The 20,215-nt window shown below is 38.1% G+C and overlaps 1 protein-coding gene across 1 annotated transcript in view; it reads left to right on the top strand.

Annotated features, from left to right (window-relative positions):
- The window catches only part of nup133 (nucleoporin 133), a 185,862-nt gene that overhangs the window by 135,204 nt on the left and 30,443 nt on the right, over positions 1 to 20,215 (top strand). The window contains exons 15-19 of the mRNA XM_039748252.1: positions 1,988 to 2,212; positions 8,213 to 8,335; positions 12,757 to 12,856; positions 18,147 to 18,398; positions 18,499 to 18,632. Coding sequence (XP_039604186.1) covers positions 1,988 to 2,212; positions 8,213 to 8,335; positions 12,757 to 12,856; positions 18,147 to 18,398; positions 18,499 to 18,632 — 834 coding nt within the window. The remainder of the gene's footprint in view (positions 1 to 1,987; positions 2,213 to 8,212; positions 8,336 to 12,756; positions 12,857 to 18,146; positions 18,399 to 18,498; positions 18,633 to 20,215) is intronic.

Below are 20,215 nucleotides of genomic sequence, written 5' to 3'. Positions count from 1 at the left end.
CCCTTAGCTAACCGAAACCAATGTATGCGTGCTTATTTCGTGGTATGACGCCACTGTCACCCGCCATATTGAATTTTCCAACATCACTAATTCTCCAACTTCCCGTATAGGTAGAAGGCTGAAATTTGCAAGGCTCATTCCTTACAGCTTACTTACAAAAGTTAAGCAGGTTTCATTTCGAAATTCTACGCGTAATGGCCATAACGGTCAACAACGTCCGCCATGTTGAACTTTCTTATTTATGGCCCCATCTTCTCGAAATTTGGTAGCCGGCTTCCTTCCACTAACTGAAACCAATGTACATACTTATTTCGGTAGTATGATGCCACTGTCGGCCGCCATATTGAACTTTTCAACAGTCTTTGTTACTTATGGGCCCATTTTCAAGAAATTCTATCGATCAAAGAACTGTCACTTACCGAGTGGTTTCCATGCCCGGAGATACCACCTACCTTTTCCATTCTCTTTGTTACATATTGCACGGCCATATCAGGCTCACTCTTGATATCCGGAGGAACATTCTGTCTTATGTATTGAATGACTGGGACAGGTTCAAGGTGTGGACTGATGACGGTACAGGAGATAATTATACTACACAGGAGCACTAGAAGAGTGAAATGCTTAAGCCCTTCACCTATGGTTCTGCATGTGAGTTGATGGCTGCCGCTGAATTGTTCGGCTGTCGCTTTCAAGTGTACCGAAATGGCCAAATATTTTACACCTTTCGACAACCGCCAATGCCTCTTAAACATCTAAGATTCCCAGGTGACGATTTCAGTAGTTGGACACTTTGTTGTTTATGAATGTTTAAACTAACAAAAGCTGGATGTGATTTTATCGATGAAACCGGTTGTGTGCTTACAACGCTTGACAGATGCCAAATGTCACTTCAACACAACAAATCCTGCAAATACTGTCGTAATTGAAACAAACCATGAAACTCAAACCGATTATGACAGCAGCAATCCAAGCTGTGAGATTTGAGACAAGATTACTGTTCACATGGCCAACTGTAAGTTACATGCTCAAGAGTAAGCTCAGCGCACAGCTTGGTCATGTTACAATCGGAGGGCCGAACTGACAACATGGTATACAAAGAGATCCTTAACAAATAATTATTGGCATATTGTCCCACAGTTTGAAAAGGTTTAATTTTCTTCTTAATAAAAATTTGAATGCAGTACTTCACCGCTGGGCGGTATTTTAGTGTATATATATATATATATATATATATATATATATATATATATATATATATATATATATATATATATATATATATATATATATATATATACGGTGTGTATATCTCTGCAGATCATTAGATCTATCTGTGCCTGCAGATCTGCGGCTGTCATCTCACAATGTCATGCGAGATGACAGCCAGGCACTCAACTAAATTAGCGAAAAGACGCTAGGGAGAACACTGAAACCAGTAAAGGTTGTAGTACTAAGCCCTTTGGAACAGGTCTGTTGGTTAGGTTGGAAAGAAAAATGTAAAAAAAGAAAAGAAAAAACTCCAGTTAATTTTGAAAAGAAAAACCAAAAGCTGTTAACCCAGTTATTCTTGTTAAGAAGGAAATAAACAAAACCTGGAAAAATGCAGTCTTAGTAATATGGTTGCTATTTAAATTTAGGTCAGATTCCATGGTTACACTTAAATTCTAACCTAAATAGAATTTTATAATGTTCGTAGAAAGGGAAAGACCAATGTCCTTTGTATTTTTGTCCTATAGGTAGAAAAAATGTTTTCTTTTCTAGTTTAATGTTTTAATGCTTTTGTATCTAACTGCATATTTTTGCAAATTGAGTGTTGTCCTGCCACTATCCACGCCTCATAAACACTACATATTTTGCTAATTACATATTACTACTGCATAACCTAAATAAACATTATTTTGGAAGTTATTTGCTCAGTTAATTTCACTGCAATTTTCATGATTTTTATAACCCATTTTGACATTAATTACTCTTGTTCTTTAATCAGGTAGATCTTTTTGAAAGGTTAAGTATTGTTCAAGTACGTGGTATTCCAATGGCAACCAACCTTCTACTCTGTGAACATGCTGAAAAGCTGACCAGTGCTATTGTGCTTAAGAACTATCATTCTAAGCTACCCCAGTTGGTTAACAAAGCCATTAATGTGGCTTTACAGAAGAAGGGCTGTGATATTCCTCCAAGTCTTACACCAGCTGATATTTTCTTCAGAGAGGTAAGTCACTTGATAATCTTTTAAGTGAGCACTTAGAACTCATCTGTTTGGTGCTATATTTGGACACTGAACTACTAACAGCAAAGACAATCTCTTAAGTGCCATAAATAGACTAACATAGGTCTGTTAATTTACTTGCTGTTTTTGCCTTATTGATTACATTTTTCAAAGCACAGGCATTTTTGGCAGTTTTAAGAAAATCATAGCAATTGCAAGTAATTATCTGTAATCTATTTTTTCTTAATATTTGTATTTCAGTTTAATTCAACAGCAGGCTTTTTGAGCTGGCTTCAGCAAATGGAAAAATAATGTTGTTTTCCAAGTACTATACTCAGTTGTTTGTTTCTTTAAACCCTCACTTTGTAGTTTTTTTCTCTAATCCGTGATTATACCCAATTAAAATTGTATTAAGAGTGTTGTGTTAGGGTAGCCCACACAATTTCTAGAGGACAATAATGAACTTTTTTTTTCTTTCATACTAATGTGGATGTAGCTGCATTTTTGCTACATTAGCTTTTTTGTGTAATCATGGTTGTTAATAGTAAGTAAGCAATGGAGTAACAAGTACACTACAGAACGCTGATATGTCCTCTTTGCAGCTGCTCAATGCATATATTCTTTGTGGTTATCTGGCATTTCAGCCATCAACCTCTTCTTTTCCAAAATCTTTCCCCACCTCCCATACCTCTGAAATATTCCAGATTATAATGCAGTAATAGACTGAAACAACAATATGCTTCTCACATTTGTGAAACAAATCATACAGAATCGCTTGGTGCTGCATTGCTACTACCTTTTTGGTGCTGATGCCCTTGAGTTTTAAATGCATGTATGATGCCACATATGTCATCTAAGTTCTAAATAGTCAAAATTTCAGCCTGCTACATGACTTTGCATTGTTCATGAAGATAGTTTCTTTTTTTTATATTGTGCTTTGCCCAAACCCTTTAATTAGTCTCCAGTACAGTGAACTGCTGTTGAACAAATGTTTTCATACTTGAGATGCAGAGGCATAAAAAATAAAAACAAATCTGAACAATGTACATTTTTTTATTGTACAAATCTGGAAGTGTAATGTGTATCATAGTGTCGTTTAGAGTTGTGTAATGGGTTGCATTATTTGAGTGAATAAGCAAGTCTGTGTTTCATACTGCTCAGTTCTTTAGACATAAGAAAGCATAATGCATACACCCTATATTCTTGGGAGACATACAGTGGTGTGAAAAACTATTTGCCCCCTTCCTGATTTCTTATTCATTTGTATGTTTGTCACACAAAATGTTTCTGATCATCAAACACATTTAACCATTAGTCAAATATAACACAAGTAAACACAAAATGCAGTTTTTAAATGATGGTTTTTATTATTTAGGGAGAAAAAAAAACTCCAAACCTACATGGCCCTGTGTGAAAAAGTAATTGCCCCCTGAACCTAATAACTGGTTGGGCCACCCTTAGCAGCAATAACTGCAATCAAGCGTTTGCGATAACTTGCAATGAGTCTTTTACAGCTCTGGAGGAATTTTGGCCCACTCATCTTTGCAGAATTGTTGTAATTCAGCTTTATTTTAGGGTTTTCTAGCATGAACCACCTTTTTAAGGTCATACCATAGCATCTCAATTGGATTCAGGTCAGGACTTTGACTAGGCCACTCCAAAGTCTACATTTTGTTTTTCTTCAGCCATTCAGAGGTGGATTTGCTGGCACCCAAGATCGCTTCAGCTTGAGTTGACGAACAGATGGCCGGACATTATCCTTCAGGATTTTTTGGTAGACAGTAGAATTCATGGCTCCATCTATCACAGCAAGCCTTCCAGGTCCTGAAGCAGCAAAACAACCCCAGACCATCACACTACCACCACCATATTTTACTGTTGGTATGATGTTCTTTTTCTGAAATGCTGTGTTCCTTTTACGCCAGATGTAACGGGACATTTGCCTTCCAAAAGTTCAACTTTTGTCTCATCAGTCCACAAGGTATTTTCCCAAAAGTCTTGGCAATCATTGAGAGGTTTCTTAGCAAAATTGAGACGAGCCCTAATGTTCTTTTTGCTTAACAGTAGTTTGCGTCTTGGAAATCTGCCATGCAGGCCGGTTTTGCCCAGTCTCTTTCTTATGGTGGAGTCGTGAACACTGACCTTAATTGAGGCAAGTGAGGCCTGCAGTTCTTTAGACGTTGTCCTGGGGTCTTTGTGACCTCTTGGATGAGTCGTCTCTGCGCTCTTGGGGTAATTTTGGTCGGCCGGCCACTCCTGGGAAGGTTCACCACTGGTCCATGTTTTTGCCATTTGTGGATAATGGCTCTCACTGTGGTTCGCTGGAGTCCCAAAGCTTTAGAAATGGCTTTATAACCTTTACCAGACTGATAGATCTCAATTACTTCTGTTCTCATTTGTTCCTGAATTTCTTTGGATCTTGGCATGATGTCTAGCTTTTGGGGTGCTTTTGGTCTACTTCTCTGTGTCAGGCAGCTCCTATTTAAGTGATTTCTTGATTGAAACAGGTGTGGCAGTAATCAGGCCTGGGGGTGGCTACGGAAATTGAACTCAAATGTGATACACCACAGTTAGGTTATTTTTAACAAGGGGGCAATTACTTTTTCACACAGGGCCATGTAGGTTTGTTTTTTTTCTCCTAAATAATAAAACCATCATTTAAAACTGCATTTTGTGTTTACTTGTGTTATATTTGACTAATGGTTAAATGTATTTGATGATCAGAAACATTTTGTGTGACAAACATGCAAAAGAATAAGAAATCAGGAAGGGGGCAAATAGTTTTTCACATCACTGTAGATTTTCAATTAAAAAAACACTCCAGAAGTGGCACTGATTGGCAAAAAAATGCTTAAATATTTAATCGTAAAAAGCAAAATGGCACTTTTCACACAACTGGAAATATAAAATAGTAAATTAAGTAGAAACTACATTTTACATATTAACAATTTATAAATATTATAGCCATACTTATACTTTTCAATAAATATTTATGCAAAAAACTAAAAATGCATCTCCATCATATCCTAGAAATGTGCAACTGAATGAGGGCATAATAATTAACTTGGAGCTAGATTAAGAAATGTTGGTTCATTACAGGGAGTGCAGAATTATTAGGCAAGTTGTATTTTTGAGGATTAATTTTAATATGGAACAAACACAGTGCTATCAGTCAATCCAAAATGTTAATAAACCTGAAACCTGAATGTTTCACAACGGAAATGTGAGTGTGAACATCATCAGGGGAATACATATGTGCGCACAATTATTAGGCAACTATTAGTGTGCAGATTTATTATGCAACTAAAGGAAAAATGAAAATTTTCCCATCTCACTTGTTTATTTTCATCTGTTATAGTGAGAATAATAAACAAACACCTCAAAATTTACAAATAAACATCTCTGACATTTCAAAAAAAATAAATCAACCAATCAATGACCAATATAGCCACCCTTCTTTCCAATAACAGTCATAAGCCTTTCCATTCATGGAGTCTGTCAGTTTCTTGATCTGTTGACGATCAGCTTTTTGTGGAGCAGTGACTACAGCCTCCCAGACACTCTTCAGAGAGGTGTATTGTTTTTCTCCCCCGTAAATCTAGCGTTTAAGAAGTGCCCACAAGTTCTCGATAGGGTTTAGGTCAGATGAGGAAGGGGGGCCATGTCATTATTCCTTCATCTTTAAGGCCTTTACTGGCTGGCCACGCAGTGGAGAACTTCGATGCAAGTGATGGAGCATTGGCCTGCATAAAAATCATGGTCTTTTTCCTGTATCACTGTTTGAAGAAAGTGTCTTCGAAAAACTGGCAGTAGGTTTGGGAGTTGATTTTGAGTTCATCTTCAATGCAAAAAGGTCCAACTAGCTCATCTTTAAAAATACCAGCTCATACCAGTACCCCACCTCCACGTTGGAGTGGAGCTCTGTGCCCATTACTGATCCACAGGTCCATCCATCTGGTCCATCAAGAGTCTCATCGGTCCATAAAACCTTTGAAAAAAATCTGTCTTCAGATATTTCTTGGCCCAGTTTTGACGTTTCAACTTATGTTTCTTGTTCAGTGGTGGTTGGGTTTCAGCCCTCCTTACCTTGGCCATGTCTTTGAGCACTGAACACCTTGTACTTCTGGGCACTCCAGGTAGGTTGCAGCTCTGGAATATGAAAGTACTGGAGGATAATGGGTTCCTGGTAGCTTCTCGTTTCATTCTTCTCAAATCTTTGGCAGCTAATTTGCGTCTTTTGTTCTCAACACGTTTCTTGCGACCCTGTTGCCTATTTGCAACAAAATGTTTGATGGTTCTGTGATCACACACCAATATCTTAGCAATTCCAAAAGTGCTGCATCCCTCTGAAAGACTTTTTACAATTTTTGACTTTTCAGAGTCAGTTAAATCTCTTTTTTGGCCCATTTTGCCTGAGGAAAACTAGCTGCCTAATAATTCTGCACACCTTGATATAGGGTGTTGATCTCCTTAGGCCACACCCTCCCTCATTACACAAATACACATCACCTGATGTGCTTAAATCCAATAAGCATTCAAGTTAATACAGCTTGGAGTTGGAATATACGCATTAAAAATGATGATATGGTCAAAATACTCACTTGCCTAATAATTGTGCACACAGTGTAGAGGAACAGATTTCTACAGCTTTATTTAAGGATAAATTCAATACTTTTTAAGTCAAATTGGTTTCTTCACAGTCTTGGTATGTATTAATTTGCTACATGAAATTGCATTCTGAAATAAAGCAGATTTTATAAAGTTAGAAAAAAATAAATAAATAAATAACTCACCTACTTTTGTATTTTATAATGCAGCTAATGTGCACCAGGATCCCAATATGGCACATAAGCCTTAAAACTTAAATTAATTCATACAATGACTGTGAAAAAATTATTTTCACTTGAAAAAGACTAAACTTATCCTTTACATTCAGGTGAAACTCTAGTCTTGGCCTTATCACTCTTTGTAAATAAAAAGTTATCGGTAGTGCATGGTTTTAAGAAGACAAAAAAAAATCAACTGCAATCTCTTATGTGAAAGTAATACATACTAGCTTTCCTTCATTTTATCAACACCATTTTTAGCATTTTTGTGGACTACAGGTAGTTTACAATGAGTCTAGAGCAAGATTACATTCACCCAGCTGTCAACATGTTATTTAGCCTTCAGACAACTCTTGTAAGGTCACTGTCTTCATTGAAATGTGTACATCCCGATATTGGTTTCAGTGGTTTCTTTTTTTTTTTTTTTATAAAAAGAATCCCTCAGCCCCCCTCTTTGTCATGATATACTGTTGTACAGGAACATTTATTTGTGCTTCTTGTTGTCTTGAAAGGGGAGGAGAATTCTAGACAAAGAAAGTAAAATGGTATGCACACTGAATAGGATGAGAAAAGATGCCATTTTAGGCTGAAGTGGTTCATTTCCTCATGCAAATTAATAGGAGTTTATGCCTACAATGTTTCTAGTATTCTAACAGCAAGAGAGGTGAAACGTTGATAAATGCTTCAGTGCAAAAATTTATTCTTGGCAACTTTGTCCTATTTATTTTGGTCCAAACTTCAATATTTTGTATTTCATACTGAATTAAATTGAATCATTTTGCTCATATAAACTGAAAATGTTTTGTTTCAAGGTGTGTATGAAGCTGTTGAAATGCCTTGGTAATCACTGACAACAAATTGCCATCATGACTTTTCATATTTAGAAAGCGGACCACAAATTATCCTGTTGGCCAATAGCCTTTATGCAAAGTAAAAATGTTTATTTAGTGGTTACATTCCTACTGATAGCTATATTCCTGTCTATTGTCAACTTTGAAAATAAATTAAGAAAAAATTGTTTCTGAGCAAAGCATGTCCTTTTGAATGTACCAAATATTGGTTTTTAGGTTTTGTTTTGTTCTGTAACATTATCATCATTAAGAAAAATCACTCTACAAATCCTAAATCACAAATTATAATATTACAAAATTGAAAAGACTGCATGTTCCTTTTTCAGGTTTCAAAGGTGGACTTAATTTTTGAGTGTTTGCTTGAAGAAGAGGACCAAGTTTTGAAAGACACTCACTTTGAGACAGCGGAATGGGCTCAGATAATCATTGATGTCAACAACATTTTTAAGGTATTTAATTGGAAGACTATAAGCAGTATTTTGTTTTGATAAATTTGTCTTGTGTAATATGCAAAACTCAGCCACAACATTAAAACCACCTGCTTAATATTGTGCAAGTCCACCTTGTGTCGCCAAAACAGCCCTGACCTGTTGAGATGTGGACTCCACAAGACCTCTATGAAAGTGTCATGTGGTATTTGTCATCAAGACTATAGCAGCAGGTTCTTTAAGTCCTGTATGGATCAGACTTGTTTTTCCAGCACATCCCACAGATGCTTGAGATCTGGGGAATTTGGAGGTCAAGTCCACACCTTGAACTCTTTGAATGGTTCCTCAAGCCTTTCCTGAACAATTTTTGCAGTGTGGTAGAGCACATTATCATACAGAAAGAGACTACTGCCATCAGGAAATACCTTTGCCTTGAAAGGGTGTATATGGTTTTCAACAATCTTTAGGTAGTCAAAGTAATATCCACATGAATGCCAAGACACATGGTTTCCCAGCAGAACGTTGCCCAGAGCATCACACTGCCTCTGTTGGCTTGCTTTCTTCCCAAAGCACATTCTGCTGCCATCTCTTCTCCAGGTAAATGATGTGCTCACTTATGGGGTCTAAAAGAAAATGTGAATCATTAGACCAGGCTACCTTCTTCCATTGCTCAGTGATCCAGTTTTGACGCTAACATATCCATTGTGTGCAGTTTAGTGGCAGACAGCGGTCAGATGGGGATCCCCAAGCTACAGTGCACTCTGTGTTCCGACACCTTTCTCTCATGGCCAGCATTAAGTTTTTCAGCAGTTTGTGCTACAGTAGCTCTTCTGTGAGGCTGGACTAGACAGGTAAACATTTGCTCCCCGCACACATAAATAAGCCTTGGGTGCCCATGACCCTGTCGCTGGTTCACTGGTTGACCTTCCTCAGACCTGTTTTGGTAGGTACTAAAAACTGCATACTATGTACACTACACAAGATCTGCTGTTTTGGAGGTGCTTTGTTGTTTAGCCATCACAAATTATTGTTTAGCCCCTGTCAAAGTCACTCACATTGTTATGCTTTCCCAATTTTCCTGCTCCTAAAACAATTCCCTTCAAGAAGTAACTGTTCACTTGATGCCTAACATTTCCCACCCCTTGACAGGTGCCATTGCAACAGGTTTATTCACTTCACTTCACTGGCAGGTTATTCACTTTACCTGTCACTGATTTTAATGTTTTGGCTGATTGGTGTACATGTAAGAATGTTATGGAGTCAGGATTAACTCTGTAGATTAATACAGCACCAAATTTGTTCTTAACATGAAAACACACTTTGTAATGCCCACTACAACCATAAAACTATTTATTTTAGCTGACATGACTTGCAGGTGTAAATTCCATAGTCAAGTAGTCAGAAGACTAAGAACTTCAACTGTTACACAACCATTTTTTCTCTCAGAGATTTTTTTTCCATAGGCTGTTTTAGAATTAAATGGGGCACATATCAGTGCATACAGAAAGGATTTAGAGTATTTTGCCAAATAGATGTACTACAAATGGCCATCACGTTTTTTTTTTTCTTTCAAGCAGAGTCCTTATAATTTGTTTATTGTATATTTCATTATGACTTGAATGGCTGGACGTTCAATTTCAGTTGAATTGAATTGCACATGCTGGACGTCCCTGGCTGTCTGGTTCCACAGTCCACTGTAAAACTGTCAAAATTTTATATTATTTCCATGAACCAAATTAGGGATGTCACAAATAATTGAGTAACCTTATTAAACAAAACCTCAATTAAAGTAAATGGACTATTAGATTTATAGCCGTACACAGGACTGATCAGGGTCCCAGCTGAAAGCACTAGAAGGTGTCTGTGGTCTGGGAGCAATTTCCCTTACAAAGAAAATGTCTGTCGATACTGTAACACTCACAACATTGCAGCTATACAGCATCTAAAAGAAAGCCATCTAGGTTCAATAAAAACTTATGCCACAAGATATTGGCTATATTTAATTGCTAATTGCGTATAGGTGTGGTGTACTGCCTCGTTTTTGGCATTGTCAGTTTATTATATTGGCTGTGGATATCTGCTGGCTCTAAATATTGTTCACCATCTTCATTTCATTCTTCCAGTTTAAAACAATAACTTAGACAAACCTAGAGCTCTTTACTTGCACCTATAAATGCATTGTAGCCTGCTATTTTCGAAAGAAAAAAAACATGATGTTATCAATTTATTATTTAGTTATTTTCTGCTACAGGCACATAATTATTTTAATGCTAAGAAATAAATTTAGAAATATTCATATTAGAAAAGGGCTTTGGGAGGATCTGCAATATCAATAATCTAACTTCTCTCTCGGTCCCTGTAGCATCTTAGTTACCAATTAGCTGAAAAGAACACACAGACAAATCTGACAGTACATGGTTTATGACAAAATACATTGCTGAAAGACATTTTAAACACTAATTATATCAGCCTCGTGCAAAAGCCTTGCAAAGTATATACAACAAACAAAATACTGAAGCTTTATTTTAGCATACTTTTGTAGTCCTTTCAATGTTTACATCTTTTAAAATTGCTAAAAACCTACATATATATTTTTACTCATTTTATTTTGTACTCCTGCTTAGAATACATCTTGCTGCATCCTTGTATAAAAATGCAGCATATCAGCTCAAGGCCCTGTGACCACAATTTTTGCAGTGATAATCAGCTGAAGACTGCCTCCAATAATAATCTTAGCTAGTCAGGAGTATGCAGCAGCCAGTAATGTTGGACATCTTTAGCAATCCGATCTTAACCGTAGTTGTAACCTTTGTGTATGCGAGAGCTAACAACTAATGAGCGCTCATCCAATATGGAATTTTTTAGACTACTAATGACATTGATATGTGTGACTGATTACCGATATACTGTATATTGTACCGATACTGGTGGTGTTTTCAAATATTAGATTTTCCCATAAAAAAATTTCTGAATGAAAAGAAAAAGGTTAAATGTATGATGTTTTCACCTGAATGTATTTTAACATTTAAACATGATAAATACAAGTGTTCTTTTTTATGAAGCCAAAGCACAGAGACATATGACATTTGTCACTCTCTTAGTGTATATTGCAAGTGCCTTGAGCAGAAGCATCTAATCTAATTCTGCCACGTGCAAAAGTTTGCTGATGACACTGCTATCGTGGGCTGCATCAGGAGTGGGCAGGAGGAGGAGTATATGAACCTAATCAAGGACTTTATTAAATGGTGCGACTCAAACCACTTACACCTGAACACCAGCAAAACCAAGGAGCTGATGGTGGGTTTTAGGAGACCCAGGTCCCTCCTGGACCTCGTGATTATCAGAGGTGACTGTGTACAGAGGGTGCAGACCTATAAATACCTGGGAGTGCAGCTGGATGATAAATTGGACTGGACTGCCAATACTGATGCTCTGTGCAAGAGAGGACAGAGCAGACTATGTTTCCTTAGAAGACTGGTGTCCTTCAACATCTGCCCTAAGATGCTGCAGATGTTCTATCAGACGGTTGTGGCGAGTGCAGCTCTTCTATGCTGTGGTGTGCTGGGGAGGCAGCATAAAGAAGAGGGACGCCTCATGCCTGGACAATCTGGTGAGGCAGGCAGGCTCTATTGTAGGCATGGAGCTGGGCAGTTTGACATTCATGGCAGAGTGACAGGCGCTGATTTAGGCTCCTGTCAATCATGGAGAATCCACTGCATCCACTGAACAGTATCCTCTCCAGACAGAGGAGCAGCTTCAGCGACCAACTGCTGTCACTGCTGTGCTCCACTGACAGACTGAGGAAATCGTTCCTCCCCCACACTATGCGACTCTTCAATTCCACCTTAAACGTTAACATTATATAAAGTTATTGTCTGTTTTACCTGCATTTTTATCACTCCTTAATTTGGTATTGTTTTTTATCAGTATGCTGCTGCTGGAGTATGTGAATTTCCTCTTGGAATTAATAAAGTATCCGTATGTCTATCTGTCTAATTGTTAAATTAATTTTTAATTTAAATTAATTAATTCTCCCATCACAGCTGAACATGATCAGATACAGTGACAACGTTTGATATTGAAGTGTACCTACCTTCCGCTTGGCCAGAGATACCTTGCCAACTTTTTACATTTTTTGCAAAGAGATCACAGATACATTCTCACCCCTGGTAGCAAAACCAAAAATATTGCATATCAAGAGGCCCTCAGATATGAAAGCTATCAATATAAATTCTTCTCAATACAAATTATATTTAAAAAAAAAAATTATTAATATTTAAAGTTTGTCCTGTTTCACTACTTCACGGGCAGAGCCGCTAGTATTACATATTTGTATGTTCTTCATGACAAAGCTTTGTGTATACACATTTTTAGAGTTAAATTTTAAGATTGATTTCTCCTTGAATATATTACTGAAGAAGATATTTTTCTGTGTTTGATAGGATGTTTTGCAAGCTGCTGGACAGTATCGAGAATCAAATGCTTCTGTGTACCAAAAAGAAGCTTCATTAGAGAAGGATCCAGAATATTTGCCATGGACAGGTAATTTTATATAACTATTTTTTAAAATGGAAAAATCTGTATTTAGTGTGTAACATTTACAGCAACATAAATTCTGCAGTGTTGGTGCTCAAGCTAATGCAGTGATGGCATCATGCTACATGATTTTTCAAGCAATTTTTTAATTGTAGACTTTACGTGATCTTTCCAAAATATGGACATCCAGGTCCTTGTGACTGCCAGCTGTGTAGTCCAAAATCTGTAGCAAATCCATCACAGAGCTCTTAAAAGGGTTTAATTTTTGCCTTATGTCATAAAGATGGTTTTATGTGTGCAAGAGCTGATAACTGATGAGTGACAGCTTGAACTGCAATGCATTTCATGTGGTCACAAGGAAAAGAACAAAGGCTTGTCTGTCCACGATCTTATCTTTGTTGAGCCATAATTGAATGGAAAAAGATGAGCAGAAACTTCTCACCTGGAAACATTTGCATAGCCATCATTGCTGTCAGGTAGCATGTAAATTGAATTTCAAAATTTGTAAATCTTGTAATACTTTTGAAATTTGATGCTGTACTGTTAGGTCATGAAAGGGTCATGTAATCCAGCATTCCCCTGTAATTCCTAGTAATGTTATCTGATATGCTCAATGCAAGGAGATCTTTCAACTGCAGTTAATAACTATGATACATAGTGTAAAAGGAACCTTAAGGTCTGGAAGAGGACTGGAAGCCTTGTAGTTTAAGGTCAAGTGACTTGATCACTACAGAACACTTCAAAGATAGTAATTGTGGCACAGAGAAAGATGCAGAATAAAGATTTTATTATTAAATTATTGGTGCAATGTTAACATTAATGTCGATTTTTTTATTTTTTAACCACTAAGAACAAGTAATATTTTCCCCAATTTTGTTATCATAAGTAAAAATAAACATCCATATGTGTACATTTTAAATTTTAAACCAATTATTGGTGGTACTGTTTTGTATTTTGGTGCAGATTATGAAAATATTAAATGACAATTGAGTATGATATGTTATGATATGCAAGAGATGGGCGGCACGGTGGCGCAGTGGTAGCGCTGCTGCCTCGCAGTTAGGAGACCCGGGTTCGCTTCCCGGGTCCTCCCTGCGTGGAGTTTGCATGTTCTCCCCGTGTCTGCGTGGGTTTCCTCCGGGCACTCCGGTTTCCTCCCACAATCCAAAGACATGCAGGTTAGGTGGATTGGTGATTCTAAATTGGCCCTAGTGTGTGCTTGGTGTGTTTGTGTGTGTCCTGCGGTGGGTTGGCGCCCTGCCCAGGATTGGTTCCTGCCTTGTGCCCTGTGTTGGCTGGGATTGGCTCCAGCAGACCCCCGTGACCCTGTATTCGGATTCAGCGGGTTAGAAAATGGATGGATGGATGGATGATATGCAAGAGTAGCTGTAGGTCAGAAAAAAGTGATATACAGTAATCCCTCGCTGTATCGCGCTTCGACTTTCGCGGCTTCACTCTATCGCAATTTTTTTTTCATACAAGCTTACGTCACTACGCATGCGCTTTATGAGAACTTTTATCTAAGCCCCACAATGGCTCCTAAACGTGCTGCTTTTTCTAAGCCTTCTGAAAATAAAACTAAGCGCCAGAGAAATATGCTTACCATCCAGGAGAAGGTGAAACTCTTGGATATTATCAGAGATGGCAAGAAAATCATGGAGGTTGCCCGGCATTACAACTTGAATGAGTCTACTGTTCGCTACATCCGTAAAGATGAAAAGAACATCCGTGAAATGGCTACTGTCTCTTTCAACAAAGAAGCAAAGCACATTGTGACAAGTCGTAATAAGTTCATTGTGAAAATGGAGTCTGTCCTAGCAATTTGGATCAGCGACAGCCGCAAGAAAAACATTCCGTTGGATTCGCTGGTCATCCGGGAGAAGGCAAGGCAGCTCTATCAGCGCTTTATGGCGGACGATCCTCAACCAGGACCCTCTTCTGCAACGTTTATGGATTTCACGGCGAGCAAGGGTTGGTTTGAAAAGTTCCAGAAGAGGTATCATCTGAAGAGTGTCGTTCTCCACGGAGAAGCTGCCTCTGCTGATCAGCCTGCAGCAGAGGACTACGTGAACAACACGTTCAAAAAAATCCTTGAGGAGGGCAACTATCATCCAGAACAGGTGTTCAATATGGACGAAACAGGACTTTTCTGGAAAAGAATGCCTTCCCGGACATTCATTTTCAAGGATGAGGCCAAGGTCCGTGGCTTCAAGGCGTATAAAGATCGCGTGACTATTGTTATGTGTGGAAATGCTGAGGGATTTTTGCTCAAGCCTGCCCTTATCTATAAAGCCAGGAACCCTAGAGCCCTGAAGAATAAAAACAAGAACCAGCTGCCAGTGCATTGGATGCACAACAACAAGGGCTGGATCACAAAGCAGCTGTCATCGGACTGGTTTCACGAGTGCTTCATCCCCCAAGTCAAGCTGTATCTCGCGGAGAAGGGACTCGAGTTTAATGTCCTTCTCCTCATGGGCAATGCTGGAGGTCATGCGCAAGACCTATCCTACGGCGGTGTGCGGATCGAGTTCCTTCCTCCCAACACCACTTCGCTGATCCAGCCCATGGATCAAGGCGTTATTCGCACGTTCAAAGCCCTCTACACGCGAAACACCCTGCAGCACCTCGTCGAAGGCATGAACTTTGAGGAGAACTTCTTGCTGAAGGAGTACTGGCGGCAGTATACCATCGCAACCTGTCTGAAGAACATCCAGGCTGCATTGAAGGACATAAAGACGGAGACCGTGAAGGCTAGCTGGAAGATGTTGTGGCCTGAAATTGTCCACGACTACAGAGGACTCACCCCAGAGGATATAAGCGACTCGGCAGTGGATAAGGCAGTTAGGCTAGCCCACATGCTGACAGGAGAAGGTTTCGCGGATATGACTCGCGATGACGTGGATGAGCTGCTGGAGACACACTCGGACCCCTTAAATGACGAGGATCTGGTGGAGATGACTAAATCTGCGAGTGAGGAGGAGGAGCAGGAGCAGCCAGAGGTTCCTGGGGGTCAGGAGGAGGAAGTTGGCCTTACACTTGAGCGTCTCTCACAAGTCGTGAGAACTGTTAAGGAAGTACAGGACATGATTGGCGAATGGGACCCACAAATGATGCGTGCATTGCAGTTCCAGAATGCGCTTGATGGAGCGATCGAACCATACAAAAGCCTCCTCGCGCAAATGAAAAGACAGCGCCAGCAACTGCCTATCACGATGTTTTTCAGCCGCGCACCCAGACACCCACTGCCTACTCCTAGTACTGCTTCAGCGGAAGAAGGCAACGATGCACCTGCTGAAGATACTGAACCACCTTAAGACTCTCCTACTGAGGTCGTGCCTTCATAGGTTAGTGGTTGTGTGTAAGAACGGTGTGTGTGTAATTAATTGTACAGTACAATAATAATATTATATTTGTAACATCTAATATGTCTTATTTTCTCTTATTTTGTGTAATATATTGGGTAATACGCGTGTAATGGTGACTAACGGGTGTTTTTTCATGTCTAGAGGGCTCTAATAATGTTAAAAAACGTATTTAAAAGGTCGTAAACAGGTTTTCTATACTCGATTTATAAATAAAGAATCCTACTTCGCGAAAATTCATTTATCGCGGTAGAGTCTGGAACGGATTAACCGCGATAAACGAGGGTTCACTGTACACTATTAATACTATTGTGTTTTTGAATTGAAGACCGAGCTCTTGACCAGTGAATGAGGGAAATAGGTATATCTTCATATCAAAACCTTGGTGGTGTTTGTACACGCTGTTATGCACTACTCTATTTTTCTGGAAGCATTTATTTATTAATATATTAGACTTTTCTCATGGGCATTTTAATATTGTTTGCTGCTGTTCAGTGTAGTGTGCCCTGCCAAGCCCCCATTGAAACCTGTAACTTTATTTCCATTCTCCACGAAAGCATGAAATTAAAAAATGCCATTACTAAATATAGCATAGGGTAAGTAAAAGATAAAAAAAAAATTTGTTTTTTAGGTAGAGTATTCATCTAAATGTCCCAGTGCTTGCGTTCACCTATACTGGGGGAAGAGAGCACACAAAGTAGTGTCACTCTAACCCTATATACAGTAATCCCTCGCTATATCGCACTTCGACTTTCGCGGCTTCACTCCATCGCGGATTTTAAATGTAAGCATATCTAAATATACTGTATATCACGGATTTTTCGCTGGTTCGCGGATTTCTGCGGACAATGGGTCTTATAATTCATGGTACATGCTTCCTCAGTTTGTTTGCCCAGTTGATTTCATACAAGCGACACTATTGGCGGATGGCTTAAAAGCTACCCAATCAGAGCATGTATTACATATTAACTAAAACTCCTCAATGATATAAGATATGCTTCCCGCGTGGTGCTTGATTGTTTGCTTTTCTCTCTCTCTCACCCTCTCTAACATTCTCTGTGCCTGACAGAGGGGGCGTGAGCAGAGGGGCTGTTTGCACAGAGGCTGTTTGCTTAGAAGATACGGACGCTCCTCTAAAAAATGGCGCCTTATCACGGTGCTTCGGCATACTTAAAAGCCCAAAAGCACTTATTGCTTTTTTGATTGTTTGCTTTTCTGTCGCGCACTCTCTCTCTGACATTCTCTGCTCCTGACGGCGCTCCTTTGAAGAGGAAGATATGTTTGCATTCTTTTAATTGTGAGAAAGAACTGTCATCTCTGTCTTGTCATGGAGCACAGTTTAAACTTTTGACTAAAGGGTGTTATTTCATGTCTAGAGGGCTCTAATAATGTTAACAGTGTGGGAGAGTTTATAAGGGCTTAAAATATATAAAAATAACCATACAAACATATGGTTTCTACTTTGCGGATTTTCATCTATCGCGGGGGGTTCTGGAACGCAACCCCAGCGATCGAGGAGGGATTACTGTACTGTATTTGCTTTTCTCTAATTCTTTTTCGTGAAGGTTTAGTAGGTAGCTAAGACATACCCAAAAGGCCTCACATAAATATATGATAATCATTTAATTGTAAAATTTCATAAATACAGCATTGTTGAGTGTCACAATATTTAGGAAGAGCACTATACATCTCCACAAAAAAGCCATATTTACTTGCAGAAATGACCTTTGTATATTAAAGTGCATGACTATATATATATATATATATATATATATATATACTGTATATATATATACACACACACAAACACAAGAAATTCCAGGAAGATATGTTTTAAATGCTGTCCTTTGCCAATTACTTAATCAACATTTAACAAATATGCTGATTAAAACTGGATTTTGTTGTAAGGAAAAAATGCATTTCTTTTCTTGCAGCCTCAAGTGGTCCTGGGGGAGTACGTACAGTAATTGCTCAGCAACATGGAAATATTCTACATGCAGTATACCCACTTGCTGATACTTCATTTCGTGTTATTCTCATTGAACAACTTGTGGCGCTGCTCGATTCCTACCTTGATGGGTATGTTGCACAACTGAAATCTGTAAACCGGCCCAATCAGTCCAAAAGGTACCATTCCATTGAAATGGAATATATACAGAAGCGCTCTGAGCTACTTTCACCATTACGTAAGTAGATAATAAAAGTAATGTTAATATAATAAAAGAGGATGATAAAAACACAAACAAAAACCTATAGCCATATCTAAAATTATTTCTTACTTTATAGTTTCCTTGGGGCTATATCAATATGTTGCTTCTCTTGCTGAAAAATATTGTGACTTTGACCTGTTGGTGCAACTGTGTGAGAAAACAGACAACCAGAGCAGACTTCAGCACTACATGACAAAATTTGCTGATCAGGTATGTTTTTTTTTTCTTCTCAGAAATTAATTCCTTTTATAAACTTTCCATTTATCCTTTCTTCTGAACTATAACTTCTCCAACAACTTTTGAACTACTGTACAGTATGTAATTCATGTTTCTCAGTTCACACAGAAGCAAAGGTAGGCTGCATAAATTAATAAAAAGATACAGTAGATATTTAAGAAATTTGTTTTATTTAGCATCAGATGTTGCAGTTTTAGCCTATGCACTTACTACTTTTGTTTACAAGTTATTTTTTATTTAAGTCTCAAATAATATTAGTGTTTTCTACAGGATAATTTTGCACTAAGTGGCTGAAATCCAGCAGCATGTTATAAAGAAATATTGGCAATTTATTTAGTCTCCCCAGCAGGAGAAAAATGACAAATTAAGCAGTTTATTAAATGTCCTTTGTATTTTTACCAAGAAAGTAAATACATAAGCAATACTGATCACCTTAAAAGGAAGCATATTTTATGTAAGTTAGTATAAATCAAAGTGTTTCCATCTGAGGACCAATTTGCTAAAGTTAAAGGTATAGCACATTATCTATGACCGTCACTTTTTGGTATAATTCCATTTTATTTATAATTCATCTTATTAAGGACATTAATGTGTAACATCAGGCAACCTGATATCAATGATTCAGCGGATTGTTTTGACTGGAGATGAACTCTCATAGTTTATGTCAATATGAATTTAAAATGGCAACCTATGCAGTAACTGATATCAATTGATCTTACCAAGTTTGGGAAGTATTGGCAGAGAAGAACAAAAGGTACTGTCACAACAAGCAAACAGGGTCAGCTAAGGAGAGAACGGAATTTAAGTGAATGTTATGTTAGCACAAAAGCTGGATGATGTGATAGTGAGGCCACTGTGATAGTGGCAGGTTTAGACTTCTTCCTTGAGGATATGAGTTAGTTGCATGGATGTTAAGTGTACAACAGATTGACATACCTGAGTGATTTAAAAATCACTTTGCTCTGAAAAGAAAACTGCCAGCTTGTGGACCATAAGAGGTTCTTGGACCAAACTTTGAGATCCAGTGATGTAGGTTTCTAGCCTGGTTTGCTAATGTAAAATTTTATCTAACATTGGATAGCCTATTAGCTGCTTAAATAAAGTCATTCATTAATCATCATCAGAGAAAGATTAATCATCTATCAGTGTAACAGTGTGGAAATGTGTGTTGTTTAGTTGGTTGAATACTGCAAAGCTACTAACAGAACAGTAAGCAGGAGGTAAATTAAGATGAATGAACAAAATAAAAAAATGAATGGTGGTTATTTACAGACATGGTAGAAAATAATGCACATACCCATAGAGAATACAAATATGATCTACAGTATATACTCGCGTATAAATCAGGTCTTGAAACCCAAAAAATCAATCATAAAGTCAGACCCCAACTAATACGCCCGTTCAAAAATGCAACACTTAATTTCTTTTTTTTTTTCATCTTCCTGCTTTCTCCAATCTCACATCAGTTTCTCAGACACATTGAATTTTGTTGCAGCAGCGCAGTTACCAATTTCTTTCGCTACTTCAACAACATTTAATTTAAAACCAGCTTCATA

The sequence above is a fragment of the Polypterus senegalus genome, chromosome 3 (genome assembly GCF_016835505.1).
Source record: "Polypterus senegalus isolate Bchr_013 chromosome 3, ASM1683550v1, whole genome shotgun sequence".
Lineage (NCBI taxonomy): Eukaryota > Metazoa > Chordata > Cladistia > Polypteriformes > Polypteridae > Polypterus > Polypterus senegalus.
This window is presented reverse-complemented; position numbering and strand designations above follow the sequence as displayed.